The sequence below is a fragment of the Alternaria arbusti genome, assembly GCF_024043155.1.
Source record: "Alternaria arbusti strain BMP 1465 chromosome Unknown scaffold_1, whole genome shotgun sequence".
NCBI classification, from domain to species: Eukaryota; Fungi; Ascomycota; class Dothideomycetes; order Pleosporales; family Pleosporaceae; genus Alternaria; species Alternaria arbusti.
The window spans coordinates 247,326-264,482 of NW_026249941.1; the positions used below are offsets into that span (position 1 = coordinate 247,326).

Below are 17,157 nucleotides of genomic sequence, written 5' to 3' on the forward strand. Positions count from 1 at the left end.
GCCGAACACCTGGCATATCTCCTGCTAAGCCCTACCAAGTCTACTGCATGCATGTGCCTTTCTTCGCTACCTCTTTGTCGCTGCTTGCTCCCTGATTATCGCGACGCCGTTTCCTTCTCCCACCTCGCCCTTCACGTGACGGAAAAATCTTCCCCAGCCCCCAACCTCGGCGCGTCAAACAGGTGCGTTACACAAACTTGCCCCGCGCATGCATGCAGTCGCTTTGCCTCTGTGGCTCGTCGCCTGCTGCATTCGAGGCTGCTTTTGTCTGATTGGACGTGGCTTGGTTTGGAAATCGATGCGCTGACGAGTGTGGTTGGCCCAGAGCGCAGTACGACGCGCACCGCCGACTCAGCCCTCTGGTACAGACCGACGCAGTGTCCAGGCAGCACGACGAGTCGACTTCCTTAGCCTTTACTAGACGGCGGCGGCTTTGAGCCGCTCATCCCTCTGTGGCACCCACCGCCACAGAAGGCGAGGAGCACTTCTCGTCAATAACCTCCTGGCCTCGCTGCAAGCTGCCCACGCAAATCTGAAGCATGTCGCAACGGGAGTACCACATAGTCGTCCTAGGTTCTGGTAAGCTAGTTAGACACCGTCAGCAACTAGGTCACAACTGACGAGAATGGCGCCTTAGGTGGAGTCGGGAAGAGCTGCCTAACAGGTAAGGTTACCGCCTCGAGTACTCGCCAACACCACAGCAGCGCTGACTTGTCCACAGCACAATTCGTGCAGAATGTATGGATAGAGAGTTACGATCCTACCATTGAAGATTCATACCGAAAGGTGCTTGATGTTGACGTGAGTGTGCTTCGACCCTCCTGCACTACCCTGTTGCTGACCCGCTGAAGGGCCGTCATGTCATTCTGGAGATCCTGGACACTGCAGGCACCGAACAGTTCAGTGAGTATCTACAGCCGCCCATGCACACGCGACCCATGACTAACCAAAAGTAGCTGCTATGAGGTAATACACCATTCGAGTCCCATGCCAGCTCACGACTTACACCCCCATAGGGAACTGTATATGAAAACCGGTCAAGGGTTCCTTCTCGTCTTCAGCATAACATCGGCATCGTCGTTCTGGGAACTGGCAGAGCTTCGGGAGCAAATACGACGAATAAAGGAAGATAGCAACGTTCCCATGGTCCTCATCGGCAACAAGTCAGATCTAGAAGAAGACCGAGCAGTGCCACGCCCACGCGCCTTTGCAATTTCCCGTGAGTGGAACATACCGTACTTTGAAACCAGTGCTCGGAGAAGAGCCAATGTGGATGAAGCCTTTGTCGACCTCTGCAGGCAAATCATCCGCAAAGATCAACAGGAACGGCAGCGCATGGCCCCACCCGATTCACCGAGACCTGGCCCAAGGTCGCGGACGCATACTGGAAGGCCTAAGCGCCGGGGACACCGACCGCATTGTACCATCCTTTAAGTTACGATACCCAACGACGGACGACTGCACGAGTGGCAATGGGCTTGCTGGTACAGGCGCCGTCACGATTCCCTTCGCATCGCTCGTTCCAAGTTTCTCGGTTTAGATTTTTGGTACCATAGAGGTATTAGATCATCCGCTCACAGCGGCAATTAATCCCCTTTTTCATACGGTTGAATCCATGACGCTTGTGTGCCCGTATCTGCGATTGTCTTTGTATGTTTGCTGGTGGGTGTTGGATGTCTCGTACGCAGACGTAACATGTGTCCACAACATGTAGTCAAGCAAGGCACGGGAAGAAGATCTGTCCTTACAGCTACCCCCACTTGGCGGATCTGCCAGGTCACTGGATCCGGGTGGAGACATCTCGATGAGGACTACGTATGACGTGTTGGCTGTCAGTACATGGCAACATGTCTGCTTCCAGGCCACAGTATGCAGCACCGCCAGCGGAGTAGACTCCTCCGGGAACAAGCACCTTCCGGAACCGACCCCCTCGGATCTCATCTGGCCCTGCATTCCTGCGGCTGCCGCCTATCCTCGGGCTGAAACAGGAGCGCGTGACAGCTTAAGTGTGGCTTCTTTGCGGCAAGCGTTTGCGTGCTTTGTTGGGCTGCTGTCTTGAAGCAAGCCGCGGTACACGATCTGACGTCACCGGCGGGGCAATAGAGGGGCATCATTCAGGCACGCAGCGAATGCCAGATGGTTGTCCATTCGCCCATGACGCGATTTGCATGATAATCCACGATCGACAGCGGAATTTTCAAAAAGTGCCACTCTCTTGCGTGGGTTTGTGCATTGCATGTGATGGTTCGTGGCTGCGGATACCCCATCGCGCTTGCGTGGTCTGGCCCTCATTCCATGGGCCCTCCTGTGTGACGTCACTCACCACCGGAAACAGTGACGTATGTTTGTTTGCACTCTGTTGGAGCCTAGCGCTCAGCCCTCAGCCCCTCACTAGCCTCCCTCACCTACCCCTCTTGCTCTACATAAATACCCTCACCCGTCTCCCCTTTGCTTCCTCCATCACACAATAAGCCTTCATCACCTCATCTACACTACCACTTCTTCCAAACCCAACCCCTCAAATACCAAACACTTCAAAATGTCTGCTCCCAACGCCAACACTCCCAACGAGGGCATCGTCGGCCAGGCCGTCAACTCTGTCAAGAACGCCGCCAACTACGTCGCCGAGACCGTCCAGGGCCAGACCGCTGAGGCCAACAAGGAGGCCAACAAGCAGCAGGCTAAGGGCAACGTCCCTGGCCAGGACTCCCTCACCGACCGTGCCTCCGGTGCCCTGAACGCTGCTTCCGACAAGATGAACCAGGAGAAGCACGAGGGTTCCGCTGAGGCCAACAAGCGCTCCATCTAAGTACTCAGCACTTGAGCACCGGTTCGACATTTCACTTCGGTATGTGGTCCACACCCGTCCTTCTTTGACACCTTTCTAACAATCACAAGGTTCAGAACGATACCACTATGGTTTGAGCGATGAGCACTACGACTCTCGCCGGGTTCACGATAGCCCCATGATAATGGATATGAGATACCAATAAATCCTTTAACTCTACAAACTCTACAGTCTCCTTGCCATGCCGTTGTGTGATTATGATGCTGGAAAACGTTTGTACGAACTTTCGCACCTAATTGCAGCTCCAGCCCTTTAGCCTTCAGCGCCGTTACCGATCTTTATGTGCTTTCCGGTCACGTCTTCGCACCCTGACTTCGAAAATATTCGTCCATTGTGCAAATCTCGCCCAAACGGTCACACGGTCGCTTTGTGACACATCATCACTCTATCCTCAATGAAGTGTGCTAGTATAGCAACATGAACGTCAAAAGGTTCACCCAACATACATGTATCATGTATCTCACCGGCTACCTCGCGCTTCAAATAGATACATACGCCTACATTGTCATATCTTGACGATCATGAGTCACAACACGGAGACATAGTTTGGCATAGTTGTTTCATAAGATTGTTCAATGATGTTACCAGTGATACTGCTAACTAAATGAACGCATTACTCAAGACAACGCTTCGCGAAAAATAAAGGGTATCGAATGATCAGGGAAATGAGAAAGCCAAGTATGAAAAGAGCTCGCAGAGACCTCGTCTGTGTCATCTCCAACAACTCTTTCCTCATTACTCGTGGACGCTGTGGAACATGCAGTGGTGGTGGGGTTCGTGTGGTACGTAGGCGGGGGCGTGGATGTAGATACATTTGGTAGTGGCGCAGAAATACAACGCTGGTTTCGAACGGAGAGATGGTGCTGGTGTTTGCAACAGGCAGTGCAAGGAATCGTGGGAAGAGGAAGAAAACTTCTGGAGTAGTGCATTGGAGGGTGTGGTGACTGTACGAGCGACGGAGGACGGGTTTCATCTGACACGGCTAGACTGTGAGACTTGGTCGTACCGTTCACGCTGGAACAAGCTCTTGATGTTGACGATTGTGGCCCCTAAGCAACCGTCTTGGGCGCATGAAGCCAGGAAGCATCGTCGCCGTGTCCGTTGTCGAATTCAAAGCTGATCCGGAACCTCTACAAACAGCACATCTTGTCAGCACACCTCTCGTTCCCAGTCCCTCACGTGAAGGGTAGGATAGGAGGGGGCTTTAGACGTGCATAGCGCCACGACCAGTATGCGTAGTCCTTGCCTTGAAGTGTTTCCAGAACATGATACCCCCAATGACAGCTGAGATGAACCAAAGCAGCATGTTCGTCAGTAGCACCCACACCCCGTTCTTCATCCTGGTGATACCCTTGTTCCCTTCTGGGTTCTCCCCAATGAACATCTTGCCGAATATGCCAAACGCGACGAGATAGCACAGGAAAACCAGCGCATCAACGGCGAAGAAGAACCACGCCTTGATAAGCGGTAGCATGGCGAGGAGGGAGCACAGCGCGCCGAGTGTACCGCACACAACAGCCCACACCCATTTCGAGTCGACGTATTTCCCTTGCTTGCGCGCGTTGTCCAGGTCCACGGCGTAGAGTCCGATGACAGTGAGGCCCATGACGAATTGGAAGAAGCGCAGGACGAGGCGCAGGATGGTTGTTGGGGTGAGGGACGCGCCGAGCGAGGTTCCTAGAGTGGCTTTCTCGCCCCGGAGAGTGCTACGCGAGAGGAATTTGAAGCCCATAGCTGCTAGGACACTGAGCATTTTGCGTTAGCTGGGCTCAAAGAATTGGTCTATATGTGCGTGCGGATGTATGTGAGTTAGGTAGACAATGTCTTACCTATTGTAAATGCGATGCGCGACTTTGTAGAGTTTGCCGGTTTAAACGTCGTGCGCGGATGTCTCTCTTCAATCTTCGGTGTTTCGCAGAGGATCTCGGTCGTTGGAGTAGTCGCAATGGATAGAGCGGGGAACAAGAAATAGTTGCGAACCGCAGTGATTAAACAAAAAGTCGTCTCTCGTACTGTGACCGAAACAACACCGCTGCGCTGTAACTTGGGCGTGCTAAACCTCGTTGGCACACAAGGTTTCTTTTGGACCCTGGGAACTTCAGGGTCTTGACAATGTCACCGTTCCCTCTTCCTTCCAAGCGCGATGACGTCGGGGGTTGATCCTGGAGTGGGATGTGGCTTCCAGGGATTAATTAAATTTGTGCACGCGCGCTTTCGGTGCGGATTGGGAAAGATCGGCAAAGAGAAGGTGTGACAGCAAGGCTATTTGGAAGAGACGCGATTAAAGGGGTATAGACGCTACTGGAACGATAGATAGGCAACGCGCGATAGAATGGAAGTACCAAGGGACTGTCCCGCGACTGTCAAAGCCGGCGGTGATGAGAACGAGACGTGGGAAGGACAAGATGCAACGCTGGAGACACATAATACGCCTCTCCATAGCCTCTCTTTTAAATCAGACCGTGAAGTACTTCGTGGAATCGGAAGCGTCAACCCATGCGTTGGCGCCTGACCACACGTCCAGCGCGTTGTGAACGTGTGGCTCTGGTGACCCTGTTTGAGGCGCCGACGCTGACGTAGTGGACCTCAAGTAGCGTTGCGTCCAGAGCAGGGGTGTTTCACAATGTGATTCGCTGGCAATACACCAGCATCTGCATCATGAAACTTACCGTGAAGTCCGAGGTAACTTCGCTGTCGCAGGAAATGGCGTGCGACGAGCAACATTGGACTGGGTGATGGGTTGACAGTTTCGCGCCTGGAAGCTATGTAGTTCAAGATGTCTCTGTGGTGGCACAGGTACGGTATCTGTCTAAAGAGTAATATTGTTTTAATCGCGGGGTATTAATCACCCACGGTTTGTACTACGCTCACGTACAGCTATCCAGCATACCAAAGACATGAAAATGTCTAAGGACTGGAGTACTTGTAACCGTACTGCTCCTTGGCAGCCTTGATCTGCTCCATGAGCTTGTTCTCCTTCTCCGCAAACTCCTTGTCATCCTTCAGCTTCTGCAAGTACGTGTCGTTTCCAAAGCCGCTCTTGCTTGGGATGTCCAAGCCGCGCTGGACTGCAGGTCGTGCCTGTATGCGCTCCAACCACTTCTTCACATTCGGGAATGAATCGAGGTCAACGCCGGAGAAGCGCAGCATGTGGGCCCATCCAAAGCTGGCAATGTCGGCGATGCTGAATTTGTTGCCTACGAGATAGTCGGTGTTGGCGAGGTGCGAGTCGAGGATGCCGACCAGACGTTCGGTCTCGCCTGTGTAACGCTGCATGGCATAGGGAATGCGCTCCTTGGCGAAGCGGTTGAAATGGTTGGCCTGGCCTTGCATAGGACCAAGGCCGCCGTGTTGCCATGCCATCCATTGTTCTGCGCGCGAGACGTCGAGAGGGTCGCTAAAGCTGAATTTGTGCTCGGGATCGTAGTGGCGCGTGAGGTAGGTGAGGATCGAGAGACCTTCTTGGACAGCGAAGCCACCCTGGTCGTGGTCGACGATTACACTATTTGTTGGCATCCATGGTCAGTACACGTCTCAAGCAGTTCGTAGGCTGGCATTGCTTACGGGATGCGTCCATTGGGACCGAGCTTGGTGAACCAAGGCTCTTTTTGTGTGTTCTTCGAGATGTTGATGCTTTGCCATGTGTAGTCTTTTCCGTAGGCCTCCTTGAGCTCCTCGAGCAGAATGCTAGCCTTCCATCCGTTGGGCGTGCCGAAGGTGAGCAGCTCGATGCCCTTGTCCGCCTTGAGTCCGGTGGGTTCGCCGTCAGCCATTTCGGGAAGTATGCGAAGTAGCGGTTGTGAGCTGTGGAAGTGCGATCGGAGAGGTTTGCGCGTTTGGGCAGGGAGACGTGTGAATTGTCGGAGTTGTGAGGAGATTGAGGGTCGAAGTAGTGACATGAAGAGGGGTAGCTTCAGCGCGTTATGGAGGGGTTATATGCGGCCAGATGCATGTGGAGAGCGATTTCTTCCCAAGCTATTGCTTAGGAAGCATCCATGACGTCGTCCTCGTAATACTGACATTGCGCACGCGTGCGCATTGACATGATTGGTAAGTGATGAAATTTTCAAACTCATCGGACAAGTATGAACGGGCGTAAAGTCCTTGAGTCGCGTTCTCTGCTCAAGCTCGCGACGCGCTGTACCTTGTCAGCATTATCATGACTTGCGTGACTAAGCGGCTTCGCGATACACCTGGGCATTGACCCAAGCCCAACATTGGATATTTCGAATCGAGATAATTTAAACAAGGTGGTTCTTACTAGCTGTACGCAACCTGGCAGTTTGCACTTGAAGAAACTTGTGTTTTACGAGAAGTCCAAGAAGATTATGCATGGGATCTACGCCTATATCGATGGAACACTTGTGAAACTTGTAGAAGGCAAGTCTTTGAGACTTTTCTGTTGAGTCACAAACTACATCATAACTCGACAGAGAAGCCTTAAAGACTCGCCTTTTACCAGTTTCACAAGTGTCCCACCGACACAGAAATGTACTAATGATCGAAAGATCATCGTGTCTACATTGTGGTATACAAGCTCTATCCAACTCTCCTACTATACAGCCTCCCTACCTGCTACCATACCATGCATGCATTAGCAAAACTGTCGAAAACAAGCTGTAGCCCCTCAACGAATGTTTAGTTGACCTTGTATTCACTTCCACCTCCACACCAGCACCGTCCCTCGCCTTCTTTCTCGACATGTATTACTACATCCATACCTCGGTCCTTCAGGAACTGGTGCGAGCGCTCACGCACGTCTTCTGGATCTGCCATGCGGTTGGCAATGATATGAATCACGCCGAGAATGCGGCGTTGCTTGGGTGCGTGGCTATGGTCGTGGTCGTGGTCGTGGTCGTGATGATCATGCGAGTGTGAATGCGCATGTCCGTGATCATGGCCGTGGTCGTGAGAGTGGCCGTGATCGTGTGAATGGGAGTGATCATGTTCATGATGATCGTGTGGATGGTCATCGTGCTTATGGCCGCCTCCACAATCATGATCCTCCTTTGCGTGTGCTTCCGCGTGCGCAGCACCTTCGTCTTCAAGCCAGAACTTTGGTACCGCGTATCCGACAACGCCTCTCAACGTACCCAGTTCGCCTAAGGTATTTCTAATGCTATACTCGAGGTCGTTGGGCATACTCAGCATGAGTCTTGCGCCACTCGACTTGACCAGCGGGATCGCTGACAAGAAGATTAGGATTGCAATGATGCAGGACGCTATCGGATCCCACCCAGACCAACCATAGTACTTTGTAAGAAGGGTAGATATGATGACTGCAACAGAGCCAAGCGCGTCAGCAAGAATATGCAGAAAGATTCCCTGCATATTTTCGTTGTCGTGGGAATGTCCATGTCCATGATCATGTCCCTCATGTCCGTGATCATGATCGTGTCCATGGCCGTGGTGGGCATGGCCAAAGGCTACTAGGCCCACGATATTAACGATGAAACCAAGGATGCTGACAATCAAAAGCTCATTAAGACGCTGGAGTTCGTGACCTTCCCAAAGGCGCTCAAAGGCGTCGAAGATAATCTCTAGACTGACCAGCCTGGTTCTGATTAGTATATACGCAGAGAAGTATCCGTCATGATAACTTACAAAAGGAACACGCCGTTTGCAAAGCCAGACAGCGTATCGACCTTACCATAGCCGTATGGGAAGCGGGCGTTGGGGCGCCACTTGCTCATCACTGCTGCTGCAAGTCCCACGGCGAGACCAGCACAGTCGAAGAGCATGTGGATACTATCCGTGAGCAGCCCCAAGGATCCACTAACGAAACCGTAGAAGAACTGAACCATCATGAAGGAAAGGTTAAGCCTATCAAAGTTAGTCAAGCTAGCTCGGAATTCAAAACATGCTGAGCAGGAGGAAGTGGACCTACACGCCGAAGTACGCAATGCGTCGCGAATCCCGCTCGATCAGCACACTATGCACAATCGAGCCTGGAGTTGCGCGCGCGATAAGGAATGCCGAGATCCTGGAATGATTTCCATGAAGATGATGATCGTGATTATGGCCGTGGTCATGACCATGCGAATGCTTGTGTCCTGCATGCCCATGATCGTGCGAGTGGGGTACAGACGAACGGGTGTCAATGGCGACCGCCGCGATAAGCATAGCGCAAACCCAAGGGAACGCGATGTTGAGATGATTAAGAGCCTGGTGTTCCAAGAAGCTCAGGGCAAAGATGAGAATGCCGCTCAGTCTCAATCCAACCTGCTTTTGACTCCGTAATGATGCGGGAAGTGACAGGAAAACGAGCGCCGTAGTGGATGCAACCGATAAAGTTGAGAAGCCCAGGGTGTGATTCGACAAATAGGGCGTAGCAGAAGAAACAAGTGAATACAAAATAGTTGTGACAGTAAGGACAAGGCCTGAGGCAATAGTGAGTAGCTGGTTCTCGGTACTGTTCACTAAAGGCGAAGAGGGTTTTGGCAGCGATGCGCGAGATGACTTTTGAGTCATGTATGAGTCCTGACTCTTTGGTCCGGTCATCAATGACCAGCCTGCTGTGGGAAGAGGTGGAGGGACCAGGAGTAGCGATACTAGAAGGGTTAAATAGCCGATCAGGCTGCCTGTGACGTTGCCAGAGGTAAATATGTCAGCCGTCATGCCCAGGAGAAGGGCCCCGCAGGTCACCTTTCTGGTCCTTAATGTTCGTCGAATATCGTCCCAAGGTGTGTGTTTCCCTGGTTTCTGGTCCAGGGCACCAATGCCTGCAGCGACTGCTACTAACATGGCTAAGGCTGTCTTCGCTCCTCCTATGTGTAGAGATGCGTAGAAGGGCAGCAGGACACCGAGTATGTTGCTTGTCACACGTTTCGGCGCATTGCTGATATTGAATGTGCCCTTCTCCTCCTTCCGCCTGTCGAGTGGCTGTAGACTGGAGTTAACTTTGGCTATTACACCGACCAGCAGCAGCGTGCCAGACGAGAGAGCGAGCGCATGTAGTAATGGGAAGCCACTTGTTGCGGTCGCGTATTCGAGTTCGGGTGATTTCTCTGACACGGCTTCTGATAGACTCGACGGTAGCTCGGAAGGCGGTCTGACGCCGCTGGGGTATGCTAATGCGGCGAAAAGGTACGGGAGAGGTATTAAGAGCGCGGTAAGGGCTTCGGGCAGTTCTAGCCAGGATCTAGACAGTGTGTTAGTTGTGGTTCTCTTGATCGTCGCAGGCGGTTCTTACGAAGAAACAGGAGGAGGCGGCACATGCGCTGGAGACTCCTGTATAGGTGATACCGGCGAGAAACCATACTTCTCAACGGCAGGTGTCTTCCTGGCCGGTGAGCGACCCAGATCCGATTCACCCCGCGCCCGTCCTTTCGATCTTCCATTCGAGAAAGGCTTCAGCGTGTAGGTGGAATCGTTGGAGCCCGACCTCTCATGCCCGTGCTCATGCTCATGCGCAGGGCTGTTGTACTCGGTATACGGCGAGCGCACAGCGCCCTGCAGATGCCCGTTGCCGTTCATATCAGACCGCGTGTGTCGATGGCCGTGGTCTTTGGCGGGCGATGAAGGGTTCACGGTGCCATTCGCGTACGACGAGGGATCCGGTGTGTATTGTGACGACGAGCGGCCATGGCTGTGTGTGTGCGAGGTGGGCGCGATAGGCAGCGCATACGTCGACGCCATTCGCAACGCCACGTTCGTCCGCCCGCTATGGGGTCGTCTTGACTCGGTGAAGGTAATTGGCCGAGTGGGGCTCGCGATGCGCGATGGAACGTTGCTCAATTGCCTTAAGATGGCGGTGTTGGAGGGGAAAAAGCAACGGGGATCGCAGCCAGCAAGCGTGAGTGTGCTGCAATGAGGCTACGCAGCGCTTTGGCGTCTTGGTGTTTCGATAGCGGCGCGCGTTGCTGCACTATCAATAAGTTTCAGGGGTCTTACAGATTGACATGACTGTCATTGAGCGCCTTCCCCTTTTGGTCCTACCCCGGCTCAGATCTCCGCATCTCGTGGCTAGCCCTTGGCGTTGACGCACGCGGCGGCTGCCACGGTTGCCCGAGCCGCCTTGCAATTGGACAGCACTAACACAACACCAAAATGTTCGACGAATACACCTCGCCCGACAAGGACGGCAGCCTATTTTCTGTCATACTAGGCGTCGTTGTGACGTTGTCGACGCTGTTCACTGCGCTGCTATTGACGTTGCCCAGTCAGTATGATCCCTACAAGGATAAGCCGCTTCGGTTTGTGGGCGAGGATGGAAAGGATATCAAAATGAAGATGAAAGATGGGAAAGAGCCGATGCTATGGAAGCAGGGCCGCTCGGTACAGGTGGTGGTATTGGGGGACATCGGACGGTCGCCGCGCATGCAATACCACGCTCTCAGCATAGCCAAACATGGTGGGAAAGTGTTTCTCATCGGCTATCAAGGTTAGTGGTGTTTGTCCTGAAGATATTGCTAGCGGCTAAACCCACAAAGAGTCGGACATCCTTCCTGAGATCGTATCAAATCCTCTGATCGAGATCATTCCACTGTCACCAGCGCCAAGCTTTCTGCGTTCGAGCAGCAAACTTCTCTTTCCAGTTCTAGCACCTCTCAAAGTCCTTTGGCAGATATGGTCGGTGTATCGCGCACTCGGTTACCGCTCTGAGCCCGCAAGATGGACGCTCGTGCAAAACCCACCTTCGATACCAACTCTCGCTGTAGCAAGCCTGGTATGCTTCTTGCGACGTACTGATCTAGTCATCGACTGGCACAACTTCGGTTACACCATTCTGGCTATGAAACTTGGCGACAAACACCCTCTTGTGAAGATCTCTGAGAAGTACGAGAAGATATTTGCAAAGGCTGCATCGCATCATTTCACGGTGACTAACGCCATGGCCCGCGTGCTCAAAAACGACTACGGCGTGACAGCAGAAGCACTGCACGATCGCCCAGCCTCTATCTTCCAGCCGATCGAACAACGAGATCGGGAGAAGTTTCTCGCACGACTACCAGAAACAGCAGAGTACGCCTCGGATCTTTCTGCGACTTCGAAGACGCCATGGAAACTTATCGTCAGCGCCACGTCCTGGACAGCCGACGAGGACTTCTCACTTCTCCTTGACGCTCTCGTAGCTTATTCTGCAGAGTGTACATCTAAGACCTATCTGCCAAAGATTCTTGCCATTATCACTGGAAAAGGCCCTCAGAAGGAGTATTACCTTGCGAAGATCCGGGAGCTCAATCAACAGAAGAAGCTGTTGAATGTTGTTATCAAAACAGCATGGCTCACACATTCCGACTACGCGCTTCTACTCGCGTCCGCTGATCTGGGAGTCTCTCTACACACATCGTCTTCAGGTGTCGACCTGCCGATGAAAGTGGTCGATATGTTCGGTGCAGGCCTACCAGTCGTGGGTTGGGGAAAGTTCGAAGCCTGGCCTGAGCTTGTCAAGCAAGGTGTAAATGGACTTGGCTTCCAAAGCTCTGAAGAGCTCGCCTTACATCTGGCTACTTTCTTCGGCAACGATACAAGGCTGAGAGAGACGTTGAAGGAGGGCGCACTGAAGGAGAGCGAACATCGTTGGGATGAAGAGTGGGATGGTGTAGGCGGGAAGCTGTTCAAGCTCACATAACGGGAGAGCGCTCACGTGAGTGTAATAGATATATTGTAGGACATGAATAAAGTACGTTGAACGCTGACGGTCCGAAACCTTTCTAATACCCAAGCTCAAGTACTCCGCGCTTATAAATCCATCCAGAAACGTAGGCCACCAACAAAGCTGGTATGAATAAATTCAATCGAAAATCACACCAGAGTAGCCACCGTCCCCAGTCATGCATTCACGCGTCGCACCAATGAATAGTGTATCAGCGCTAGGATCGTTAGGAAGCAGCACTGTGATTTCTTCATCTTTACCGTCATCGCGTTGACGGACCAGTTCCAGGCTTGATGAAGAGCCGTCATCGCTCTCGGTTGTCCCTATGCCGCTTCCACAAGTATCCACTTCCGAAGCGGCGGTGCAATCAACTTCCGCCTCATCTTCACCCGCGATACCCATTCCTCCCCGCCAAATCTCAGCCAGCTCCCTATCCCTTTCATCAAGATCCGTAGCATCAAGCTCCTCAGCCAAGGACCGCGGCGACGGCATCAAACTGAAACGAACGACTGACGGTGTCAAAACTTCGGTCGAGCATTCCTCCCACCGACCAATTTCTTCTTGAAATTGAGTTGTCACCCGCTTGTATTGTGCACGAGGACTTCTCAACTGACACTCCGTTTTCTCGAATTCCTTCCAAAGCGCAGCTTGCTTGATTCTTTCGCCAGTACCGCCCCATAGCCTAATTGCTCCCTCTCCACACGTGTGATGTGGTACTTTTCTCTCGTACTCGATGACGAGACTGTCCATCTCTTGATCGCATGCCAACATCGCTTGGAATAAATACTCGTGTTCTAGATCTCCGTACATAACTTTGTGGTACTGGTATTGTCGTTGTATGTCTTCGTGCAGGGTTGTGGTTAGATCTTCGATCATCTTGAAATGTTGTAGCGTGCGGGTGTGCAGTGGCTGAGGAGGGTGTTGTTGTATCTCTCCCATTCTGTTTCGATGGTTGGTGAGACTGGATGGTTGGGAACGCGGTATATGGTGACAAAGTATGTGTTTTGTGTGTGTGTTGACGAGCGTGGCCACAATTGAGCTCTCTTCGTATTCAATTATAGAGACTCCGTATCTTGGAATTGGTGTGTCGGTGGAAATTTTGGTGAAGCAAGAGAAGACCTCAAAACTTTTGTATAGCAAGAAATTGCAAGAATATTCAACTTCGCTACCAAGTTGAAGCGACCATGTAACCATGCACACATTCTAAATTTTTGTTCCCTTTTTGACCAATGTGCCTTGAGCTGAAAGAAATCAGAACCATGATTTGGTTGTCCAGAGAGGTTCACATGGTACAGATGCACATTGGGCCAATGGAGCTGATATTGTTGGTAAGAAGGCTTACCCAACTCCTGGTATACCAAAATCATTGATGACCAAGCTGCGATTCATCATACGTGCGCTCTACCGTAGCGGTCGTAGTGAGGCTACCGACTAAAGATCACGATATTCACGCTCCGCATCTGCCTCGTAAACCCGACTACAGCCTTAATGCGTTCCAAGGTTCTTCAGCCTTACCTGTTGAGCACGTGGATGTGGATACGTAAGCCTGTATGCCTGTGACACACTAAGTAGCCCACTACATTGCAACAGCCATCGCAAAGCTCAGAAGCACGGCCACGAACATTGTTGCCGGAGACATCCAATAGAAGGTAGGACAAAGGCAGTTTTATCATGGGCAGATCTACGCATGCCATGCGAATACAAGAGATAGAAACCCGGAAGAAGTCATGAGAGGCGGTGAAGTGCATAAAGACGATGTGGATGAACGTTATCGTGGTGTTTCGTTGGTCTGCAGGGTCGGCCCTTCCTCTCCCGGCGTGTCCGCGCCACCCTAGACCCTGTTTTATCCCCTATCGCTATATTTGGGCGTGCGTACTCGCCAGCACACGCGCAATCAGCCAGAACGTCACTTCACATTTCTTTCTTCGACTCTCAATCCCATTTTAACAAACTTCTATCCCCTCTTTCAGCATCTATTGCGCGTTGATCAAACGATCCTTTCTGTTCGAAATATTGATCTACACACCGCGACTCTTGTGCGACTCTCCCGAACAATTAATCTCGGTTTCTCAACAACTTACGCGACATGCTACTCCGATAACCCGAAACCGATACGATCTACAGTCGCCCCATCTGGAACTGTTTGCTGCAACTGCGACTGAACCATGATGGATCGGATCGAAGAAAGATGGAAGGCTTTCGAGGAGAACCATCCTAAGATACGCACGCTTGTTGAGACAGTGAAGCCATACATTCCGCCGGTCAACTTCATTACGCTTCACTATGCCTACTTCATCAGTGTTACCCTGTTGGGTACACTCATCTTCTGGGGCGCGTCAAACCCATCCAAAAGCATTGGGTGGTGGGACAGCATGTTCATGTGCATGAGCGTAAGTAATTGCCTATGTACGAACTGCATGTGAGACAAACACTGACTTCGTACACCCATCTTTAGGCCATGACCGCGGCTGGACTCAACTCCGTGAACGTTAGTCAGCTCACCACTTTCCAGCAAGTGGAATTGGCCGTTTTGATGATGATGGGAAGCCAGGTACTGGTTAGCTACTTCACCGTTGCTTTCAGGAAACACATCTTCGAGAAGAGGTTCGAGGATATCGTGGAGGCAGAGAAAGAGAGGCGGAATGCGCGGAAGGGCGAGGTTGGGGCTGTGGTAGGAATGACGGGAGCTATGTTTGGGCTGCCGATTATGGGGTCATTTGGAGAGAACAAGAAGGGAAGTAAGCCGAAAGCAGAATCCAAGTTGGCCACGCCGCTGGAAACATGCGTTGAGGATATGCCACCCAGTACGCCAATCCAGGATGACCAAGCGCAAACCGGATTATCGCCCATATCACCTGGTGCAAGAGAAAGGACCTTGGCCCAGCATGTCGGTTTTCTGGATCCCATACGAGAACGCGTCTCCCACGAAAGACCCATGTCAGCAACGACAACAGGACATTCAATCTACAACGTGCAGAGTCATCAGAGCATGTCAAAACGTCGTCGTTCGCTGGCCGAAGAGTCTGGAGTAGGCGATAGCTTCAACGTGAAGACCTTCGTGAACGAGCAAAAGCGCAACATTGGCCGCAACGGGCAGTTCTTCAACCTATCGTCAGATCAGCGAGAGTACCTGGGTGGTGTCGAGTACCGCGCCCTGAAGTTCCTTTCCATGTTCGTGCCGGCATACTTCATACTCTGGCAGTTCTTCGGCGGAATCGCACTAGGGGCCTACATGTCTGTCTACGAAAGAGAAGCGTGCGCTGTGAATGCGCAGAATCCTTGGTGGGCTGGTATCTTTCTCGCTATTTCTGCGTACAGTAACGCCGGCTTTACGCTACTGGACGCAGGCTTTATACCCTTCCAGTCGTCATACTACGTCCTCGTCATCGTAACGATCTTGTCGCTCGCCGGACCAGCAGCCTTTCCTGTCTTTGTACGCTTCCTCATCTGGAGCATGTCTACACTTCTCGATCTCTTCTCCAAAGACAAAGAGTATGGCGTATGGAAAGAAGGCTTCGATTTCATCCTCAAGTTTCCACGACGTGTGTATACCAGTATGTTTCCTGCGCGAGACACCTGGTTGTTTATCGCAACCTTCGGCTCTTTTGTGACAGTAGACTGGATCTTGATTCTGATTCTCAGTATTGGGAACCCGACGCTGGAAGTCATACCACTTGGGCAGCGCATCTTCATCTCACTCTTCGAAGGTTTCTCGATTCCAACTGGAGGCTACGCTATCGTCTCGCCCTCGGGAATGTACTTTGACGTACAGGTCCTGTGGCTCGTTGTCTTCTACACCGCGGCGTACCCTCATATCATCACTATGCGCAAAACCAATGTGTACGAAGAACGCTCATTGGGCATATACGAGGGCGATGAGGCTGAGCCAGAACAACTCCACTCGGCGTCCAGCTCACTCTTCGATGTCGACGCCGCGATGCCTTCTTTGACCACCGCTGTATCACAGAACGAGAAGACGTCTCTTGCGCCTATCAAGTCTCTGGGTAAAGTCGGCCGTCGCGGCACTGCATTCGTAGGCCGTCAACTTCAGCACCGCATGACAGCCTTTCAGGGTGTCGGTGTCGCCAACGTGCCCGCAGCCCCTGCACCCTTAAAGCGAGCAGTGACTATGGACTTTAACCGAATGTCGATTCATTCCCTCAACTCGCACCCGCCAACTCGACCTCCTTCCCTCATCAGCCAGCAAGTTCGCGGCCAACTGTCGCACGATGTATGGTGGATAGCCTTTGCGCTCTTCCTCATCGCGATCATCGAAACACACCACTCTATCGAAGACCCGCGTACATACAGCGTGTTTACCATGTTATTCGAGATTGTGAGCGGATACACAACTATTGGAATCAGTATCGGGTTGCCGGATCAATCGTATAGTTTCAGTGGTGGCATGTACACAGGAAGCAAGATTGTTATGATCTTGGTTATGTTGAGGGGTAGGCACAGGGGTTTGCCTGTTGCGCTTGATCGCGCTGTCAGATTGCCAGGGAAGAAGTTGGCGGAGATGGAGGAGGAGGATGCGGAGATCAGAAGCATGTTTTCTCAGTGAGCGAATGCGATTTAGCGAATAGCGATTTCTTTGAGCCTGGTCAGTAGATTAGCAAAAGCAATGGATGCAACTCCGGAATCAGTCACATAGGCTGGACATTATGTCTGATATTAGATTTCATTGAATTCGTCAACCAACTAGCCCAGA

General features: G+C 52.0%; 7 protein-coding genes across 7 annotated transcripts; 4 read left to right on the top strand and 3 right to left on the bottom strand.

Moving 5' to 3' along the window:
• Nucleotides 1–539: 539 nt before the first annotated feature.
• On the top strand, nucleotides 540–1,434 carry J4E86_000097 (uncharacterized protein; the record flags this gene model as incomplete). The annotated part of the gene is made up of 5 exons (XM_051440674.1): nucleotides 540–579; nucleotides 638–664; nucleotides 722–801; nucleotides 852–907; nucleotides 1,017–1,434. 5 exons carry the CDS (start codon nucleotides 540–542, stop codon nucleotides 1,432–1,434), a joined length of 621 nt encoding a protein of 206 aa, XP_051306845.1.
• A 1,105-nt stretch (nucleotides 1,435–2,539) lies between these two features.
• J4E86_000098 (uncharacterized protein) lies at nucleotides 2,540–2,809 on the top strand (the record flags this gene model as incomplete). Its single annotated transcript, XM_051440675.1, has 1 exon — nucleotides 2,540–2,809. One exon carries the CDS (start codon nucleotides 2,540–2,542, stop codon nucleotides 2,807–2,809), a length of 270 nt encoding a protein of 89 aa, XP_051306846.1.
• A 1,243-nt stretch (nucleotides 2,810–4,052) lies between these two features.
• On the bottom strand, nucleotides 4,053–4,601 carry J4E86_000099 (uncharacterized protein; the record flags this gene model as incomplete). Its single annotated transcript, XM_051440676.1, has 1 exon — nucleotides 4,053–4,601. One exon carries the CDS (start codon nucleotides 4,599–4,601, stop codon nucleotides 4,053–4,055), a length of 549 nt encoding a protein of 182 aa, XP_051306847.1.
• A 1,154-nt stretch (nucleotides 4,602–5,755) lies between these two features.
• Nucleotides 5,756–6,621, bottom strand: J4E86_000100 (uncharacterized protein; the record flags this gene model as incomplete). The annotated part of the gene is made up of 2 exons (XM_051440677.1): nucleotides 5,756–6,350; nucleotides 6,413–6,621. 2 exons carry the CDS (start codon nucleotides 6,619–6,621, stop codon nucleotides 5,756–5,758), a joined length of 804 nt encoding a protein of 267 aa, XP_051306848.1.
• An 865-nt stretch (nucleotides 6,622–7,486) lies between these two features.
• On the bottom strand, nucleotides 7,487–10,486 carry J4E86_000101 (uncharacterized protein; the record flags this gene model as incomplete). Its single annotated transcript, XM_051440678.1, has 4 exons — nucleotides 7,487–8,402; nucleotides 8,453–8,671; nucleotides 8,736–9,989; nucleotides 10,041–10,486. The coding sequence occupies 4 exons, from the start codon at nucleotides 10,484–10,486 to the stop codon at nucleotides 7,487–7,489; spliced, it is 2,835 nt and encodes a 944-aa protein (XP_051306849.1).
• A 411-nt stretch (nucleotides 10,487–10,897) lies between these two features.
• Nucleotides 10,898–12,422, top strand: J4E86_000102 (uncharacterized protein; the record flags this gene model as incomplete). Its single annotated transcript, XM_051440679.1, has 2 exons — nucleotides 10,898–11,231; nucleotides 11,281–12,422. 2 exons carry the CDS (start codon nucleotides 10,898–10,900, stop codon nucleotides 12,420–12,422), a joined length of 1,476 nt encoding a protein of 491 aa, XP_051306850.1.
• Nucleotides 12,423–14,611: 2,189 nt separating this feature from the next.
• On the top strand, nucleotides 14,612–17,010 carry J4E86_000103 (uncharacterized protein; the record flags this gene model as incomplete). Its single annotated transcript, XM_051440680.1, has 2 exons — nucleotides 14,612–14,836; nucleotides 14,902–17,010. 2 exons carry the CDS (start codon nucleotides 14,612–14,614, stop codon nucleotides 17,008–17,010), a joined length of 2,334 nt encoding a protein of 777 aa, XP_051306851.1.
• Between the last annotated feature and the right edge of the window lie 147 nt (nucleotides 17,011–17,157).